Source organism: Poeciliopsis prolifica, unplaced genomic scaffold, assembly GCF_027474105.1.
Source record: "Poeciliopsis prolifica strain line A6 unplaced genomic scaffold, Auburn_PproV2 SCAFFOLD031, whole genome shotgun sequence".
NCBI lineage: Eukaryota > Metazoa > Chordata > Actinopteri > Cyprinodontiformes > Poeciliidae > Poeciliopsis > Poeciliopsis prolifica.
The window spans coordinates 3306588-3322690 of record NW_026562406.1 but is presented as its reverse complement, the minus strand read 5'-3'; the positions used below and the strand labels follow the sequence as shown (position 1 = coordinate 3322690).

Below are 16103 nucleotides of genomic sequence, written 5' to 3'. Positions count from 1 at the left end.
CGTAAACGTAGTCTCCAGTGCAGGTGTTTAAAGTCAAAAAGTGGCCTGGTAAGTTAACGCCAACACTAACCCACAATTAAAAACAAAAAGAAAACCTCTCGTTTTTCCGTCCAGGATCAGAGCGTAAAACTAACAAAAAAGCAAGGAGTCATTAATAGGACATTTATTAAAAAAAAGAAAAAAAAAAGAAGGGAGAAACAAAAAGGCATGAGAGGAAGATTCAGATGTCATTTTACATTTAACCTCAAAAAAACTGTTAAACAGCAACAGTTATACACAACCATTTACACAACTTGTACAAATATTCCCCCCTTGGTAATTTGCAACTTTAATTCAAAATAACTTAAATAGATTTCTAGGTAAAAGTGCAAATCCTTTTGCATGAATGTCTGAGTAAGACCATGGTGACAGAGGGTGCCTCGATGAGCTCACTAGCTGCAGGGTGTTCCACTTGTAAGGCATCACAAGCACATTACAACATCTACAACTCTAAAGTATGGAGCACAGAAACGCAAAATGCTTTTTTAAATGTACACCAGTTTCACCATGCTTGATTATGATGACTTTCTTTGCATGGGTGAGCACACATATTCTCTCATGCACATCCGTATTGTACTGGCAATATAATAGTCTCAAATCCTGTGATTTGACAGAGCCCTTTCCCAGTTAAGAGTGTGCTGCCCTGAATAAAACCTCCAAAAAATATGTTAGTTTACATTTTAGGGTTCTTGGTAATAAGTAAGTAATGTTGTATTGTTATCTCTTCAGTAGTGTTATTGTTTAGCGTTCGAAAACAGCGACCTAAAGAGAATAAACCCCCTGTTCGGTGGTGAAGTAGTCCCGTTGTTTCTGGTTGGCATGGCGAGGCGGTGTGGGTTTCACAGTCACAATGTGATGGTGACAAAATGTTTATACTTCAAAGTCTTAACAAGCATCCCCCTGTCAAGAGTGAAGAGGATGGAGGGGAGTGATATTCAAACTACTAACCCAGGCACACTACTTGGCCCTACATGCTTCCATAATAACATGCAGTTGATGCAAAAACACAACGTCATCACCAAGAATAGTAAAGTATTATACAGCATATCCTTACGAAGCACTGGTCACCATGGTTTCTACAGGGTAGGAGGCTGGAAAGGAAATGTGTTTGGTGCTGAGAAAGGTCTTCATATAATTCCAATACAAAGGAGAACGTATCAAGCATCGAGTCCTTGTGTACGGCTGTGCAGTTGTTCTGTAACTAGGACTTCTGCTCTGCTGCCGCTGCAGACTGGGCCGCGCTCTCTGGTTTGAGGATCTGATAGGTGATGAGGTACTCCGGGTAGGCCTGAGCGAAAACACGGCAACGTATTAGTAGTAAAAGAGATCCAAAATGATTAGAGAATTTGCCCTGATTTCTCCGTTACCTGCTCTCCTCTGTAGATGACGTACTCGGCGTATGCTAAACCGTTAACGCTAGGTCGTCCGATTACCGAGTGATGACCGGGAGGGGCGTGGGCCATCTTCATGGCACTGAACTGCAGGAAGGACTTCCCCAAAGTTACTCGGCAGAACAGCATTTGTCTAAAAACACGGATGAGAGGAGGGAGCTCAGGCACACTGGTCTAAGAAAAACAGCAAGAGAATCAAACGCGAGGAAAACAACCTGTGGCACAGGTAGCAGGATCTGTCTTTGTGGGTCGGGCATCCCGTGCCGCCACCGATACCGTAGACATACTGATTGCTCTTGGAGGAGTTTTCTGCAAAGTAGATCCCTGCTCCAAACATCCCTCCGATGTAGGCATGGCGCTCATCGAAACCTTTGTGGATGATGGCGTTGATGAATGGAGAACCTGAAAGAAATGGGACACAGTTTATCCAATGCCTTGCAGCATTTATTCAGTGGTGAAATGTCTGTCTGAAATAAATGATCATTATCATAAGCAGTAGATTCTGATCATAATGCAGGTTACCGTGAAACAGCATGCGCTCGTTGTGATGGTTGTGGTTCTCGTCTGCAATCTCCTTCTGCCGGTGGGTGTAACGTTCCCTCAGCTTCTTATTTACCACCTTCTGAATCTGTGCAGCACAAAAATCATAGTCAGAATCCTGCCTCAACTCGCTAAACACTTTGTTTTTCTTTGGTTAATCGCAGAATTAAAAACTAAAAATACTTTGATTATGTTGTATCTGCTGAAGACGCCACCGGCATTGCCTCCGTCCCTGTGCTCCCTGATTGTGCTTTGCATCTGAGACACAAACAGGATTTTAAATGTAAGACAATCAGCTCACAAACAAAATAAAAAAAATTTTAAGCACTATATATTTATATGGTAAGCAAACTTCTAGTCAATACCTCCTCTTCTACAGACTGGTACTCTTTGTCATCAGGAGACAGGTCGATCAGGATGGTGCCCTGGTTGGCGCAGTGGAATGTCAGGTATGGGTTGCCACCTGTAAAGTGAAAACAACCAATAAGGTTTTATTTCTTTTCTAAAACATCTGCTGCAGGCAGTTAAGTCTCCCATGATGCTCCACCTTGTTGCCCCCCCAGCAGCCTCTCAACACCCTTGATGAGCTTGTGTCGATGGCCGTAAGCATTGATGCCAATCTCCTTCAGCTCCTCGTGGCCCATGTCGGCCAACACATCCAGCGTGATCTGCAGGCAAAGAACGTCACAAAAAAATGAGTGCATGACCAGTTTCATCTATGAGTTACACAGATCATTTCTGTTTATAATGAAGCTTTTACTGACCTGCTCCCTCTCAAAGATGTCCCTCAGGTGCTCCAAGCCAAGGCTCTTCAGGAACTGACTTATGTTCATGTCCAACATTGTCACTATGTTGCAAGGAAACAATTAGAAGGACCTTAGACAGGACATTAAAAACTATGTGAATCTTTGACTCTTTCATGGCTTTCTACTGTGAACAATGCATACTCCCTGAAGTTATTTTTTCTTTTCCTGTTTTTATTAATTTAAATGTTTCACACTATTTTTAATGTCAGATAAATGTAACCTAAGAATATATAGAACGCACACTTCAAATGATTTTACTTATTTAAGGGGAAAAAAGCTAACCACACAGACTTGGCCATATGTGAGAATATTCCTTTGGAGTTATTTAGACATTCATAGAGTACGATTAGATTTGAATGCACCCTGGAGCATTCAAGGCACCCTGGAGTTTACTAGAAATGGCCCCAACCTATTTTAAACATCTTCAGCATTTCTTCAGACCTGTAGCATGCTGAAAGATCTATAAAGGAAAATGAATCACCCTGAAATCTAAAACAAAATCAAGAACAGTTGAGAAACTCATCGACATTAATTAGAGCTTAATCCAATGTAGATGCTGTGGTATAACTCTAAATTAAACAATAGACTAACAGCTATTGCAATTTCTGGTTGGCAGAAGCAAATGTTAGGATCAGAAGACGACAGAAAAAATTGTTTACCGACCGGAAGTGTGAAAAGAGAGAGAAAAAAAGAAGAAATCTGTAAGGGGGATACGTCTATTCTTTGTTAAACCACTGTACATTCATTAAACTGCCTGGTTTTTCCTGTGACCATCACGGTAAACCTACTTTCTCCTTCCTTGCGGTCAGTTCCTGAGGCTCCGTCTGCCACCCCAGAAGCCCCGGTGGCGGCGGCAGCGGCCAGCTCAGTCAGAGGCCCAGCGAGGTTGTCTATGCTGCTGGCTGCTGACAGACAGGACGGCGTGGAAGCCGGCGAGATGACTGAAGCACTGACCACTGTGGCCTGAGGCTTGAAGCAGCTAGGCAACGCGTCCGGAGGCATGGCGTCCATCAGGAGCGCTCTGATGTCGTCAGCCTGGAGAAACACAGACACAACCCAGAAAAACCTTTCTGTCATTTCAACAAAACAATAAGCTCCACCCATCCCTCACATAACCTCTCTTTCTCCTACAGAGAGCCATACCGTGGCCAGGTCCAGAGCCGTCTGGCCCTCTTGGTTCTTCATGGTGGGGTCAGCGCCATGGGCCAGCAGGAGAGCGCAGAGCTGCGTGCGGCCTTTCTGGGCCGCCTCGTGAAGAGGTGTGAAGGCCCATTTATCTGTGGCGTTTACACATGTGTTGTATTTGATCAGCAGGGCTGCAATGTCCACGTGCTGTTAGGACGAACAAGAAGACGAAAATGATGAGGAAGTTGCTCAAGTTCATTAACTCCAAAGGAAAATCTAAATCACAGCAGCACTGAAACTATGTTAGTAAAACAAACTGGAGTTTTGCACAACAACAGGAACATGGCAACAGATTGATTTCAGCTGTTAAAAGTGGGACAGGCATTGATTTTCAAAGTTTTTTTTTTCTTCTTTTTAATAATTCGATAGAAAAACATGAAGAAAACATGGAGCTCAGGATTTGAACAAGTCATGTTTATAAATCATCATCACCCTCCATGAGACTGACCCCGTATGAAGCAGCATTATGAAGAGGGATCAATCCTCCTTTGTCCTGGGCGTTGACGTCGGCCCCGTGCTCTAAGAGATACTCTGCCACCTCGAGGTTGTTATAACCGGCTGAGGATGCAAAAAAAAAATATAAAAATGAGAAAAAATACTAGTATAGTATAGTTTTATCAGTAATACTCGGAGTGGCGTGACATTAAACCTAAATCAGCTTTGTGGTGTCTGTACCTGCTAGATGGAGAGGTGTGGAGTTGCGCCCTTGAGCGTCTCTGCAGTTGATATTCTCAGGAGAGCAAAGTTTCTGCACCCTGGCGAGGCAGCCCTTCTTCGCGGCGTCCAGCAGGGCGGCGTCCCCACGCAGCAGGTCCTGGATGTCCGTGTCCCCGTCCTTCACCATGTCCAGAGGGATGTTGCCGTCACGGTTCTTCTTGGTGGGGTCTGCGCCATGCTGAAAAGCACATCACAGAAGATTTAGTTTGCAGAGGGCTTCATTCCCACCATCCACCACCAGATTCATCATTTGAAAACTGTGCAGGAAACATAATGAACCCTCACTTTGAGAAGCAGCTTGCAGATCTCATATTTTCCTTTGGCCGCAGCCTCATGAAGCGGAGTGAACTTCCAAAGGTCGGCCACGTTGACGGAGGCTCCATGTCTGACCAGCAGCTCGGCCACTTCGTAGTGTCCGTAGGAGCAGGCGTTGTGGAGGGGAACCAGGCCGCTAAAAAAACATACAAACAAACAAAAAAAAAAACACATAAAAAAAATTTATGCTTACAATCAAGGTAATAAAACTGATGTGTTGCTAGTAAAAGATAGAGTTTAAAAACACTAACCCTTTGTCTTTGGCATGGACGTCAGCTCCGTGGTGAAGCAGGTACTCCACGACAGCCACCCGATTGTAACCGGCTGCAAAGTGAAGAGGGGTGGAGTGGCGACCCTCGAGGTCCCGGCAGTTTACGTTCTGAGGGGAGCAAAGTTGCTGCCAAACGGCAAAAATACATTAGAAACTTAAGCAACCAGTCGGGGTGTGATCTAATGTTTTAAGAGACAAATGTGAGTTTTTATGGAAACATTAGATAACTATTTAAAATGACTTGAGAAGTGCAAAAGCAAACAAAAATATAATAAGAGGTACGGGGTGATTTTTTTTGTGGAAAAAAAAATAGTATAAATAACAATTGTAAAACTTGCAGAATTCTGATGCATTTTTGGATTTGTAGACAGCTCTTTAATAGTGCATATTTTTCAAATTCCAAATTTAAAAATACTTTATTGATCTCAAAAAGAAATTAAATGTTGTAACTGATGACATAAAAAAAAATCTGTAATCAGCTACAAAATTCTACAATCTAGTGAAAATAACTAATTTATAGCATCTTCTGTTGAGTCAGGGAACTTACCTGCACTGTGTCCAGATCTCCTGCTTTGGCAGCTTCCAGGAACCTGTAGTCCACGTCAGAATTCCTGGTGGGAACATTTTCTGGGAAAAAACAATGAAAGAATGATCAATAAATAAGACAGTTGGCCATAACCAAGCAATAAAATCCAGATCTTAACACCACAAAATCTGCCTAACGCTGCCATAAAAGTCTAAACACCTGAATAATCCCCTGAAGTAACTGGGACATTGATTACCGTTCAGAATTTGCTGCACAGCCTCGTTTCCCATCTGGGCTGCGGTGAAGCCCTGTAGAGACACGATGGACGGGTCGGCGCCGTAGCTGAGCAGCAGCTTGCAGGTCTGGATGTGACCGGCCAGCGCCGCCCTGTGGAGAGCCGTCTGTCCCAGAGTGTCCGCTGCATTCACCTGAAGTTACAGGAGCAGCAACACAAACTAGTAACTGGTCAAATTCCGACCTTTCTACCAGAGCGGGATGGAAACGTGACAAACCTTCGCTCCGTGTTTCTGCAGAACCTCCAGGATGTCGTTGTGAGCTCTCTCGGCAGCAACATGCAGGGGAGTCATGAAGCTGAAGCACATTAAAGAGTGGAGCTTCAGTATTTTGTTTGCTGGTGTTTTCATTACGTCCTCAATTTACAAGTTATTCCACACAGATACGATGAGATCGACCATCTTACTCTTTGTTCTTCTCGTTGATGTTGGCGCCTTTACGAAGCAACAGCTCCGTCACCTGTTTCCTCTTCGGATGAGGGGACGCCACTGCGCAGTGCTGGAATACACACCTTCAACATCAGTCCACTAAAACCTCAAAGTGTTACACAAATCTGTTGCTAAACACTGTATTTAATCATATCTAACAGAACAATGCTGGTGAAAAGACTGAAGAAACAAAGGACTTGTGGGGATATGTTGAACTGTGAAAAGATGGTGAACATGCAGTGGAAAGCTCTTCTGTTTCTTACCAGAGCTGTCTCGTTGCTTTGAGGATGCTTGAAGCCGATGATCTCCAAAGCCAGGGTCTTCTTCACTTTGGGCATATCGGCTTCGCGGGCTGCCTGCAGTAGCGAGTGACCTTTGAACTCGTCTATGTTGACAAAGAGAGGCCAATGGTAAAATGATGTTGGTCTGAAAAGCTGGAGCCTTTAAGAGCTCCACACATAACGATGATGGATATTTTCCTGGCTTACATTTCTAGTGTTCCCAGTACTTTTATTCAAGTTTTAAACCCAAAAGTTGACCGTTTCTACAGCAGTCAGGGTTAAAATATGGAAACCATTAAAGCATCAAAATGAAAATTTGGGGTGATATCAGTATTACTTATATTTTCCCTACATTTTTGACACTGTGGAAAAAATGACCACACAAACATTGCTGCTTAGTTTCAGTTAAACACCCCACAATCCTGCATCGCTGTCACATGACCACCCCGCTCACTTCTCAAAATACAAACGCCAAGAAGACGGAAAAAAACAGTTTTTTTTATGAATGAACTTATATTCATTCATGGACCAATTTGTTTTAATCGGCCGTTCTGACATCGATGAAGCTACATGAAACATCTTTAATGGTGACTAGGGATGCAACAACATGAAAATTTGGGCTGAAACGCATATACAAGCAGCAATAAGATGGTAATAAATATCAGCAATTGATAGTGACTCAGTTTTAAAAAATGACTAACATCAAATCGACAAATAGATTAATGATGCGTTGGAGGGACAATGACAGCTTAATCAATGGACGATGAATAAGATGTATAAACAGACACATGGACGGACAAATAAAACTATACGTAAAAGTTTGAGATTCATTCTGCTCAACCCTAAATCTAAAGGTCGACTCCAACTGAGAAGAAACTCACAGGTCAGCCTCTCTTTGAGCTCTGGGGTCGGGGCCATGTCCACGGCGCTCTTGCTGTGACAGTTGAGCAGCGTGGGATCGGCGCCGTGGCTCAGCAGCAGCGAACACACCTCCACCCTGTTTTTAGACGCCGCCTCGTGCAGAGGGGTGAACTGCCACAGGTCCATGGCGTTCACACAGGCGCCATGCTGTGGGAGGAAAAGCCTGTCAGAGCATTTCACAACTCAGGATAGTCCTAATGTTTATAAACTTGTGCTGTAACGAGGAATCAGATGAACTGATTACTGACACGATTGTCAACTCATTCAGGAAACACCACATTTTTCTATCCACTTACTAATCAGTTAATTCAGTAAATAAGCCAATCATCCTCAGACTTTTGATGTGAAGTGAAGCAGAAAGGTTGAGTTTTTCACATGTTATTGTAATTTTCTTATTTAAGAAGGAATAAATTTGTGTTTTTTGTCTTTCCAAAACTGCATAAAGTAAAGCTAAGTGGCTCACTGAAAAATCTGCAGTGTGTGCCAACTTTTTTTTTTTTTTTTATCCGATCACTTGTCAGAATAAAAGTCAATCAAATAATTTACGACTAAAATAATTGCTTTTTGAGGCCGGAGTTTCAAACAACTATTTCCAAACAAAGTGTGTCTTGGCTAATTTTATCATTCTTAGACATCGCTCTCAACCCTGTTTCCACGCAACGAAGTTCGACTTACTTTAAGGAGAAGTTCAGTGACTTCGTAGTGACCGTACGAGCAGGCGTTATGTAGAGGCACCAGGCCGCTGCAGGACAAGACACACATGACTACAGGAAACTGGGCACTCTGGTTTTGCCTACTTCCTTTAAGAGTCACTCACCCTTTGTCCTTGGCGTGAACATCGGCGCCGTGCTGCAAGAGGAGCTGAACGATGCGAACCCGGTTGTAGCCTGCAGCCAGGTGGAGGGGCGTGGACTGCAAGAGAGGACTTCTTGTTAGCCCATACGCACGCAGACATGCTCTCTCGCACACTCACAGATCAGGCAGGCTTAGAGTCTATTGTCTTCAATGGCAACAAGTGGCTGATTAGAGCCAGAAGCAAAATTGCTATTGCAGGCTGCGCCGGGTGAGTTGCAGATGAATGGCTGATTTGATGATGCAAGTTCAGCAGAGATTGAGGGCAAGCCCAGCACAAATAAATAAGAATTATTCTGCTGCTCAGGATATTATTTCATCCAAGCCGGTAATAAAAAGCATCATCCTGACTGTTCACCTTAAATAGCTTTCATTGAAATACATAAAAAAACAACTTTGGGTCTGAGAGATTAACAAGTGTGTTTTATGCAGCGCGTAGAGCAAAAAGAGTAGTTACTTATTATGAAAATATGGTTGGGATGCAACAGTGACGTAACTTATATTCATTCAGCTCCATTGACTTCAAATGTTAAAATGATATATAATAAAAAGTAAAAAAAAGTTTTTCCAAAGTTTTTCCACTCCTTCCCCATGTTGTCACATCGAAACTCCAATTTTCAATAAAACTTGATTGAATTTTGTGTCATAAAAACAGCAGCAGTGTAAGCCTAAATAAAAATTATGCATGTTTTCTTTGTAGAAAATGCTTTTTTTAGTCTTCACATTTTTCCATGAATTCTCAACTGATTTTAGGTTTGCTTATTTTAATTTATGAATATGATTTGACACGTTCAAATGAAGCTAACTGAATGTTTAGAAAAATGGAAGGAAAAAAAAATCCACCTAAATGTAACATTTTTGCAGCCAATAGCAGGAATATGGCTCAGAATTACCCTCATTATTATTCTATCCTTCTTACATCAACTCTGTCTCTGCTATGGAAACACACCGCTCAGTGCATGACGCTGCTTCTGCCGTGTTTAATGGAGAAGATGGCGAAGCTCCTAAGCCTTCATGAAACAGGTGTTTTTTTTTTTTTTTTTATAGATTGAACGTTTGCTAACTAAATAATCACTGAAGCCAACAGTGTACATTGTTTCTATGTGGTGGTACCAGGACACTATGTCACGTTCATGTTCTCTAATCCCATCAAATCCCAACTGCAGCAGGACGCAGAAAAGCTGGAGTGAAAGCAAGCCGAGATTGAAAAAAAGAAAGCCTGCTGCAAGTGTAGAGGAAAACAATCATATTGGATTCATTTAGGTCAAGAAAAATTAGTAAATGTAAAGCTGTGGTTCCAATTCTTCCAAAATCAAGCTTTTAAACTAATAAAAAAAAAACAACAACAAAAAAAACAAAAAGGACATCATTTCAAGTTTCATGCAGTGATGTTAATGTCAAACCCAAATGAGGCCAAAGTGTAACATCTCAAGCCGGAGTGGTGGAGTCAAACTGATGAGGCGTTTTGCATTGTGGATCATTCAGCATGGCATGGAACAAGCAATTAAAAGCTTTTACAATAAAAGGGCAGCACAGCTCCTGAATGATGACGAGTGAAATGAAGTCCATTTACTGCATAACAAACTGATTGAACAGGGGATGTGAGGAAGGAGGCACAAATTTCACGACAACTCCATGATTGGCTTGACAAGATGCAGAGAGGCGGGCCCTGAGGCATGCATGAGAAGTTGCCAAATAAATAAATTAGAAACCCAACCAGATACAGGCTGACAAAGTGATTCACAGAAGTGTGGGTGAGTGTGCAGAGGACAGAGGACAGATGCCAAAAGACAAGCAGGCAGTGGACATTTTGAGCTCCTCTCCAGCTTCGAAGAGACGCGTCGTCGCCATGACAACATCCCAGCTCATTCAAACAGTACGTCTCTCGCTCACACAGCCACGTCCGCGCGCACACGCACACCAGAGGAGCGTCAGGGGAGGATACATGAGTGACCCGCGAACCCAGGTCCACGATGTGCAATTAACAAGTGACAGGCAGCTTATTGGTCAAATTAAAACAAAACAAAAAAATGATGGATTAAAAAGAAACAAAAACAAAAATCACAACAGTGCATCAATCAAGTGGCCATTATCAAGGTCAACTTACCAGCATTTTTTGTGAGGTTGACTGATCGACAAATGTTGCCAGAGTCACACGGAAAACAAAACGAAACACAAATTACAAAATGACAACATCTTGTCACAGAAATGTCCCTCTCTCAATCTAAGTCAATGAAAAACAAATATTTATTTTTATTCAAAGAAAAAATAATAACACTCATCTGTAAAATGTGACAGAATAAATGATAAATGCAGGACATCGCCAGAAAGAGCTGGGAGATGATAATCTGAAATGTGCCCGAAAACCCAAAAACAAACCAGACAGCATAGAGAAGGGAAAAAAATAATCTAGATATGAGTGAAGATCGCGACCCTAACTGGGTCGACCACATTTATTGGTACTGCAGTAATGATGTCTAAAAAAATAAGATAAATAGAAGCAAGCAAATAATTACGTTAATAAATCCATCTTTTATTCCCAAAGCGTAAACCCATAATCCAAGTTTGAATAATCCAACCTCTAATTTGGGCACATGCACTAAGGACGGGAAGAAAATCCAATGGCACGTAATAATAAAAATAATAATTGCTAAGCAAAAACGATGAAGGTCTCCTTGAGAGCTCCCATCTAACAACTTTTCAAATTCACCTCTGTTCCAGGAAACCTCAGTCAAATGGCTGATGTGTTATAAATTAAGAGTGAGTGAATTTAGTGTGTCAACTTGAGACGCTTCACCAAAATTTAGTTAAAAATTTAATCCAAAAATCCCCCCTCCACCCCATCACTGAATAAATACACTGAAATTAAAAGGTATGTTTTTGCCTCTATTTTCTATGTTAGATTATGCCACTGCAATAAAAGATGAATTTATTTTAAGGCTTTTCAAATCTTTGTCATTCAATAAATGTGGCCGGCGCAGCAGGTTGAGAAAGAAGTTGCTGATCGACACCTTAAGAGTTATTCACAAAAAAGGCCCGAGCACATGTAGAGAAATTATAATCCTATCTTCAAAAATGAATGCATGGAAGTAAAAGAAAGATGGTAACAACAAAAAAGAAATCCATGTTAAAGAGAAAGTGCACCTTATGTTATTTCTGACCACAAGTGTTTCAGTGTGTACATCTTCCACCGTGATTATTAACGGAAAGGAAACAGTATTTTCCAGCAATGTGGATACGTTTTGGGAAGAAAAAGGAACTTTGTGGAATATAATAGACCGAAACGTTTCTTGTTGAGACCCAACGTTTATGCCCTCTGAATGAGCTCAAAGCGACCTCTAGAAGAGGAGACGACGCTGCCAACAAAACCACACCTGGATAAAAACGTGATGGAAAACGATTCAGCTGGAACTAAAATGGGAGTTTGTGCCAACACTATTTTTTGGTGAACAAACAGAATCGTCGTGGAGCTATCTCATCTGGTCTAATGGTTTGGACTTTGAAATAAAAGAGCAGATATTTAAATTATGAGTATGTGCACCTTCAAGGAATTAAATCCCAAGACCAAGACGGTTGAAGGGACGGGCACAGGCGGCCTTCCAGAATGTTCTGGCAAGCATTCAGAATTACAAAGGGTGTCTAACTTATATAAAACAGTATATTTTTTTTTGAGAGAGAGTTGATACTCTCAAAAAATTCATACCCTACATTCTCTTTACAAACTAACCCAGCGATTATCAGACTGCAGTAGTGCTGGCGCTCCTACTGCTTCCTCTATTCAGAGACAAAACGTCCATTTGGAAACTCAAAACAGCACTTTGAGTGGACAGGACAGTGTAATAAGGTGCAGCACAGCCGGGTAATTTACCTTGCGGCCATCACTGGCATGACAGTTGACATTTAATGGAGTCAGCAGTGCCATCAGCTTTTCTTCATTCCCACTCCTGAAAACACACCAACCATCAACCCGACAATAGACATCTGACATCATCGTTCTTTTGGGCTTCGGGAAGGGAAAACGTACGTTTGCTGTGCAGCTACTTATTTTGCATTTTCAATAGCAACATGCAGGGAGAAAAGCGCTCAACCAGCGGTTTAATTTCTACCTGAAACAAATTTGTCATTTCACATTTCTGCCTCCAGCTGCGTATACTCCTGGAAACACACTCACCTCGCTGCTTCCAGAAGTTCATCCTTCTTGTATTCACCTAAAAGAACAAGAAAAATAGAAACATTGTTAAAGTGAGGCATTTTTAAACACTGTGGGTTTACATTTCTTTACAGTTGAGATAGATTTAGAACCAATTACGGATGCTGCATCCATGTGGGGGAGGGAGGAACCAGTTGGGACTCAGACATGCTGAGTTTTGCTCGTACTACTCTTCGGTTCGAAAGTGCCGACAATTTCCGTACATTGCCATTAAATAAGTTATGAGAATTGTTTTTGTTTGAATCATTGGTAAGGAGTTGCAGTTCTTTTGCAGAATCAGAACATTTACGGCGCTCCATTACGTTTGAAGGGGGGAATCAAGTATTTTCCAGGCACACATCCATGCCAATTTATAGCACAATCAAGTGACTATGGTTGTTATGAAAATGCTGGATTTACAAGAAATTTGGTCAAGGGGAATGAAGCTACAATGCAGAGTTTTCAGATAAGTACAGTATGTAATCAGGCCTTAAAACATGCCCGAATGGTTGCCATGGGAGATTCAAGGATTTCTCCAGCATGCATGAAACAATCAAGGCAACACTTCAGGTATGTTTTTGATGAAGGAACACCGTAATATAATATCAAACCTAAAAAAAGCTGGTTTTGTATAAAGCTACTTTTTTTTTACTTAATGGTAGACTGACTAAAGGTCATATGTAGCTCATGCATTCTACTGGGGAAAAAAGTTTTTGCCTGCAAAGAAACAAAGAAATCCAGTCAGAGTCAGAGCACCCCAGTACACACAAGTGCACCCAAAAATACCTTAGACACAAAAAATGTGCAAGACGGTCAGTGTATAGAAAAAGAAAAAAAAAAAAGGCGAAAACCCCCCCCAAAAAAACATGTCTTAGTTCAAAGAAGAAATAAAAAAGTAGCATTTATGAATGAGAACATAAACAGTAGTGCTTGTAGTCAAATTGCAGCATTTAAAGGAACACTAAAATAAAAAGTGTAGGCATAATCAGAAAGAGTGCTGCTGACAAACTACAAGGTACTGACCTGTAAGAACAGCCTTAGCTGACGGGTCAGCAAGATCAAGAGCTGATTTTCCATCGGTGTTGCGGATATTTGGATCAGCTCCATGCTGGAGTAATACTGTGTTAAAAGAGGGTGAGATCAATACAACTTCAATAATTTAACTACTGCATATTTCATACATGAGGCACTCAGCCAACCAAGTGCTGTATTTAAGGGACAGAAAGCAAATTTTCTAGTGTCAAAACTCTTGATTTACATTTACCTTTCTATTTTAAAACATGAAGGCAAGATTTTCTGCTCAGACATTCTCAAAGTTGTCCTTTCATATTTCCAAAAATTGCAAATGCTCAAATGTAAAGCGGCACAGCCCCTTACCGATGCACACGTCTATCTTCCCCTTGATGGCAGCCTCATGCAGTGGGGTGTAGTTCCAGTTGTCTCGGGCATTGGGATCTGCGCCTTGACACAAGAGGAGGCTGACGACCTCTGCGTGCCCAAAGGAGCAGGCATTGTGCAGCGGGATGAGACCACCGTCATCCCTGGCATGAACATTGGCACCTGTCTGTAGAAGATGCTCCACCACATCTTTTCTACCGAAACCTAAAATAAAATAAAGTCACCAGAAATTACAGAAAGGATGCTAAAATATCTGCGGGGGGGGGGAAGAAGAGATGTCAATAAATATCGTAGAGTCGATATAATTACACAGCTCAACTGCATATGTTAACACAGACTACCATTTCAACTTATGTTAATCACATTTGATCTAGTAAATGTCAGTATATAAAGACATATGTATAGAAATTTAAACCATACTTGAAAATGTGACAAAGTAACATGCTACTTTTTATTATTGCATTTTAAGGGGCTTCATATAGTCCGAGTCATGACTGAAATAAGCCATTTTTTTAAAATTTTAATTTAGTTAATGAAAATACTCAGAATATTTAATGTTACATGTGTAAGTAATGAAGACAAATGTTCTTTTTTCATGCTGAAGTTGACTATTTAACGTGTTTAATGTGTCTTAAGTATGTAATGAGAGCTTTGGAAGAAACAAATTCACAAAACTGGTTTTGATCCTGGAAGAAAATCTGTCATTGAGATTAAGCAAAGCAAGAAAGTCAAAGAATAAAGATAAATGTTAGGCGAAGCTCTAAGAATTTTCCAACAAGTAAAAAATTCAACCAAAAAAAAAAAAAAAAAAGTACGTCACACACACACACAATTTAAAGTATTTTGACCACAGGAAAGCAATTAAATAAATAAACTTGCGCAAGAGCTGCTGTAGATGCATAAACAACTTGCTAACACGAGCTAAATTTGGGTTAGTTTCGGTCCAGATGTTTTGACTTTACTGACCACTGAAAGTCTGATAAACAAAACGGGAAGAGCGTCGCACCAAGCCAGTAAACACTAGAAGGGTAAAAAAAAAGGTGGACATAAAGAGTAAAAAATTTTATACTTGGGCCGCGAGGACAAACAAGCAAACCGTAATCATGTTGCAATAAATAACGCAGCTAACTGCCTGTAGGACCCCATCTTGGCTACTGTCCTGTTTGATTAGCTTAGCTCATCCTTACCCGCAGCGAAATGCAGCGGAGTGGATTTTCGACCAGCCATGTCCTTTGCGTTTACATTCACCGAATCCACAAGTCTCTTCACGCGGGACACGTCTCCGTTTCGACAGGCCTCGAACAGCTCCCTGAAGGCCCCGACGACTCCGCTGCTACCGTCGATGGGGCTGGTGGCTCCTGAGCCGGGGCTCGATACGCTGCTGCTGCTGCCTCCGCCTGATGTAGTCGAGGTAGAGCTTGCGCTGCTCGCCAACACCGGGACTGGTAGGTCCGGGGAGGCCAGAGCCATATCTGCCCCTCCGCTGCACTCCCTCTCGCTCTCCGAGGAGCCGACGGCCGGGGATAGCAGAGCCATGGGCGGCGAGGCCGGGGACGCCCCCGAAAGGGAGCCGTTTCTCGGTGGAGATTGCAACGTAGTCTGTTGTTGTTGGTGTTGCGAAGAGCGACGAGACACCGCCATTACAGCAGCTCGGAGGCGACAATAAAGCTGCTCCTCCTTTCCGGTGAAAGTGCTTCAGTTTCCTGTCAGCTGTTTACCTCCAGCCGGGGCGCAGGAGGAAGACATGTTCGACAAAAACTAGTAAATTCAGCCAGAAAGGACACTTTAAATAACATTTTAACGAGCAACTTACTTTCACTCCAGTCCCAGCATCGAATACGATGGAAATAAAATATATAAAACATGTTTTACATTTTTAATAACGCCACAAACAATTGGATTATATACCGATTATAATGGATATTCGAAAATTACAAATATACATGTATT

The 16103-nt window shown here is 41.8% G+C and overlaps 1 protein-coding gene across 3 annotated transcripts; it reads right to left on the bottom strand.

The window, feature by feature from the left end:
- Positions 1-171: 171 nt before the first annotated feature.
- LOC129372975 (poly [ADP-ribose] polymerase tankyrase-1) lies at positions 172-15842 on the bottom strand. Of its 3 annotated transcripts, XM_055050617.1 has the most exons (28): positions 15341-15842; positions 14133-14357; positions 13779-13874; positions 12738-12774; positions 12435-12510; positions 10674-10694; positions 8532-8626; positions 8390-8456; positions 7675-7861; positions 6776-6897; positions 6491-6582; positions 6303-6381; positions 6047-6218; positions 5812-5891; positions 5245-5390; positions 4964-5129; positions 4637-4856; positions 4410-4519; positions 3920-4108; positions 3565-3811; positions 2735-2817; positions 2518-2638; positions 2336-2433; positions 2154-2228; positions 1953-2058; positions 1646-1832; positions 1407-1563; positions 172-1327 (listed from the first exon to the last, which is right to left on the bottom strand). In XM_055050617.1, exons 1-28 carry the CDS (start codon positions 15792-15794, stop codon positions 1241-1243), a joined length of 3795 nt encoding a protein of 1264 aa, XP_054906592.1. In that variant the 5' UTR covers positions 15795-15842; the 3' UTR covers positions 172-1240. The 3 variants fall into 3 exon arrangements, with proteins under 3 accessions (XP_054906592.1, XP_054906593.1, XP_054906594.1); XM_055050618.1 differs by lacking the exon at positions 10674-10694; XM_055050619.1 differs by lacking the exons at positions 13779-13874; positions 14133-14357; positions 15341-15842 and adding an exon at positions 12869-13073.
- Positions 15843-16103: the final 261 nt, after the last annotated feature.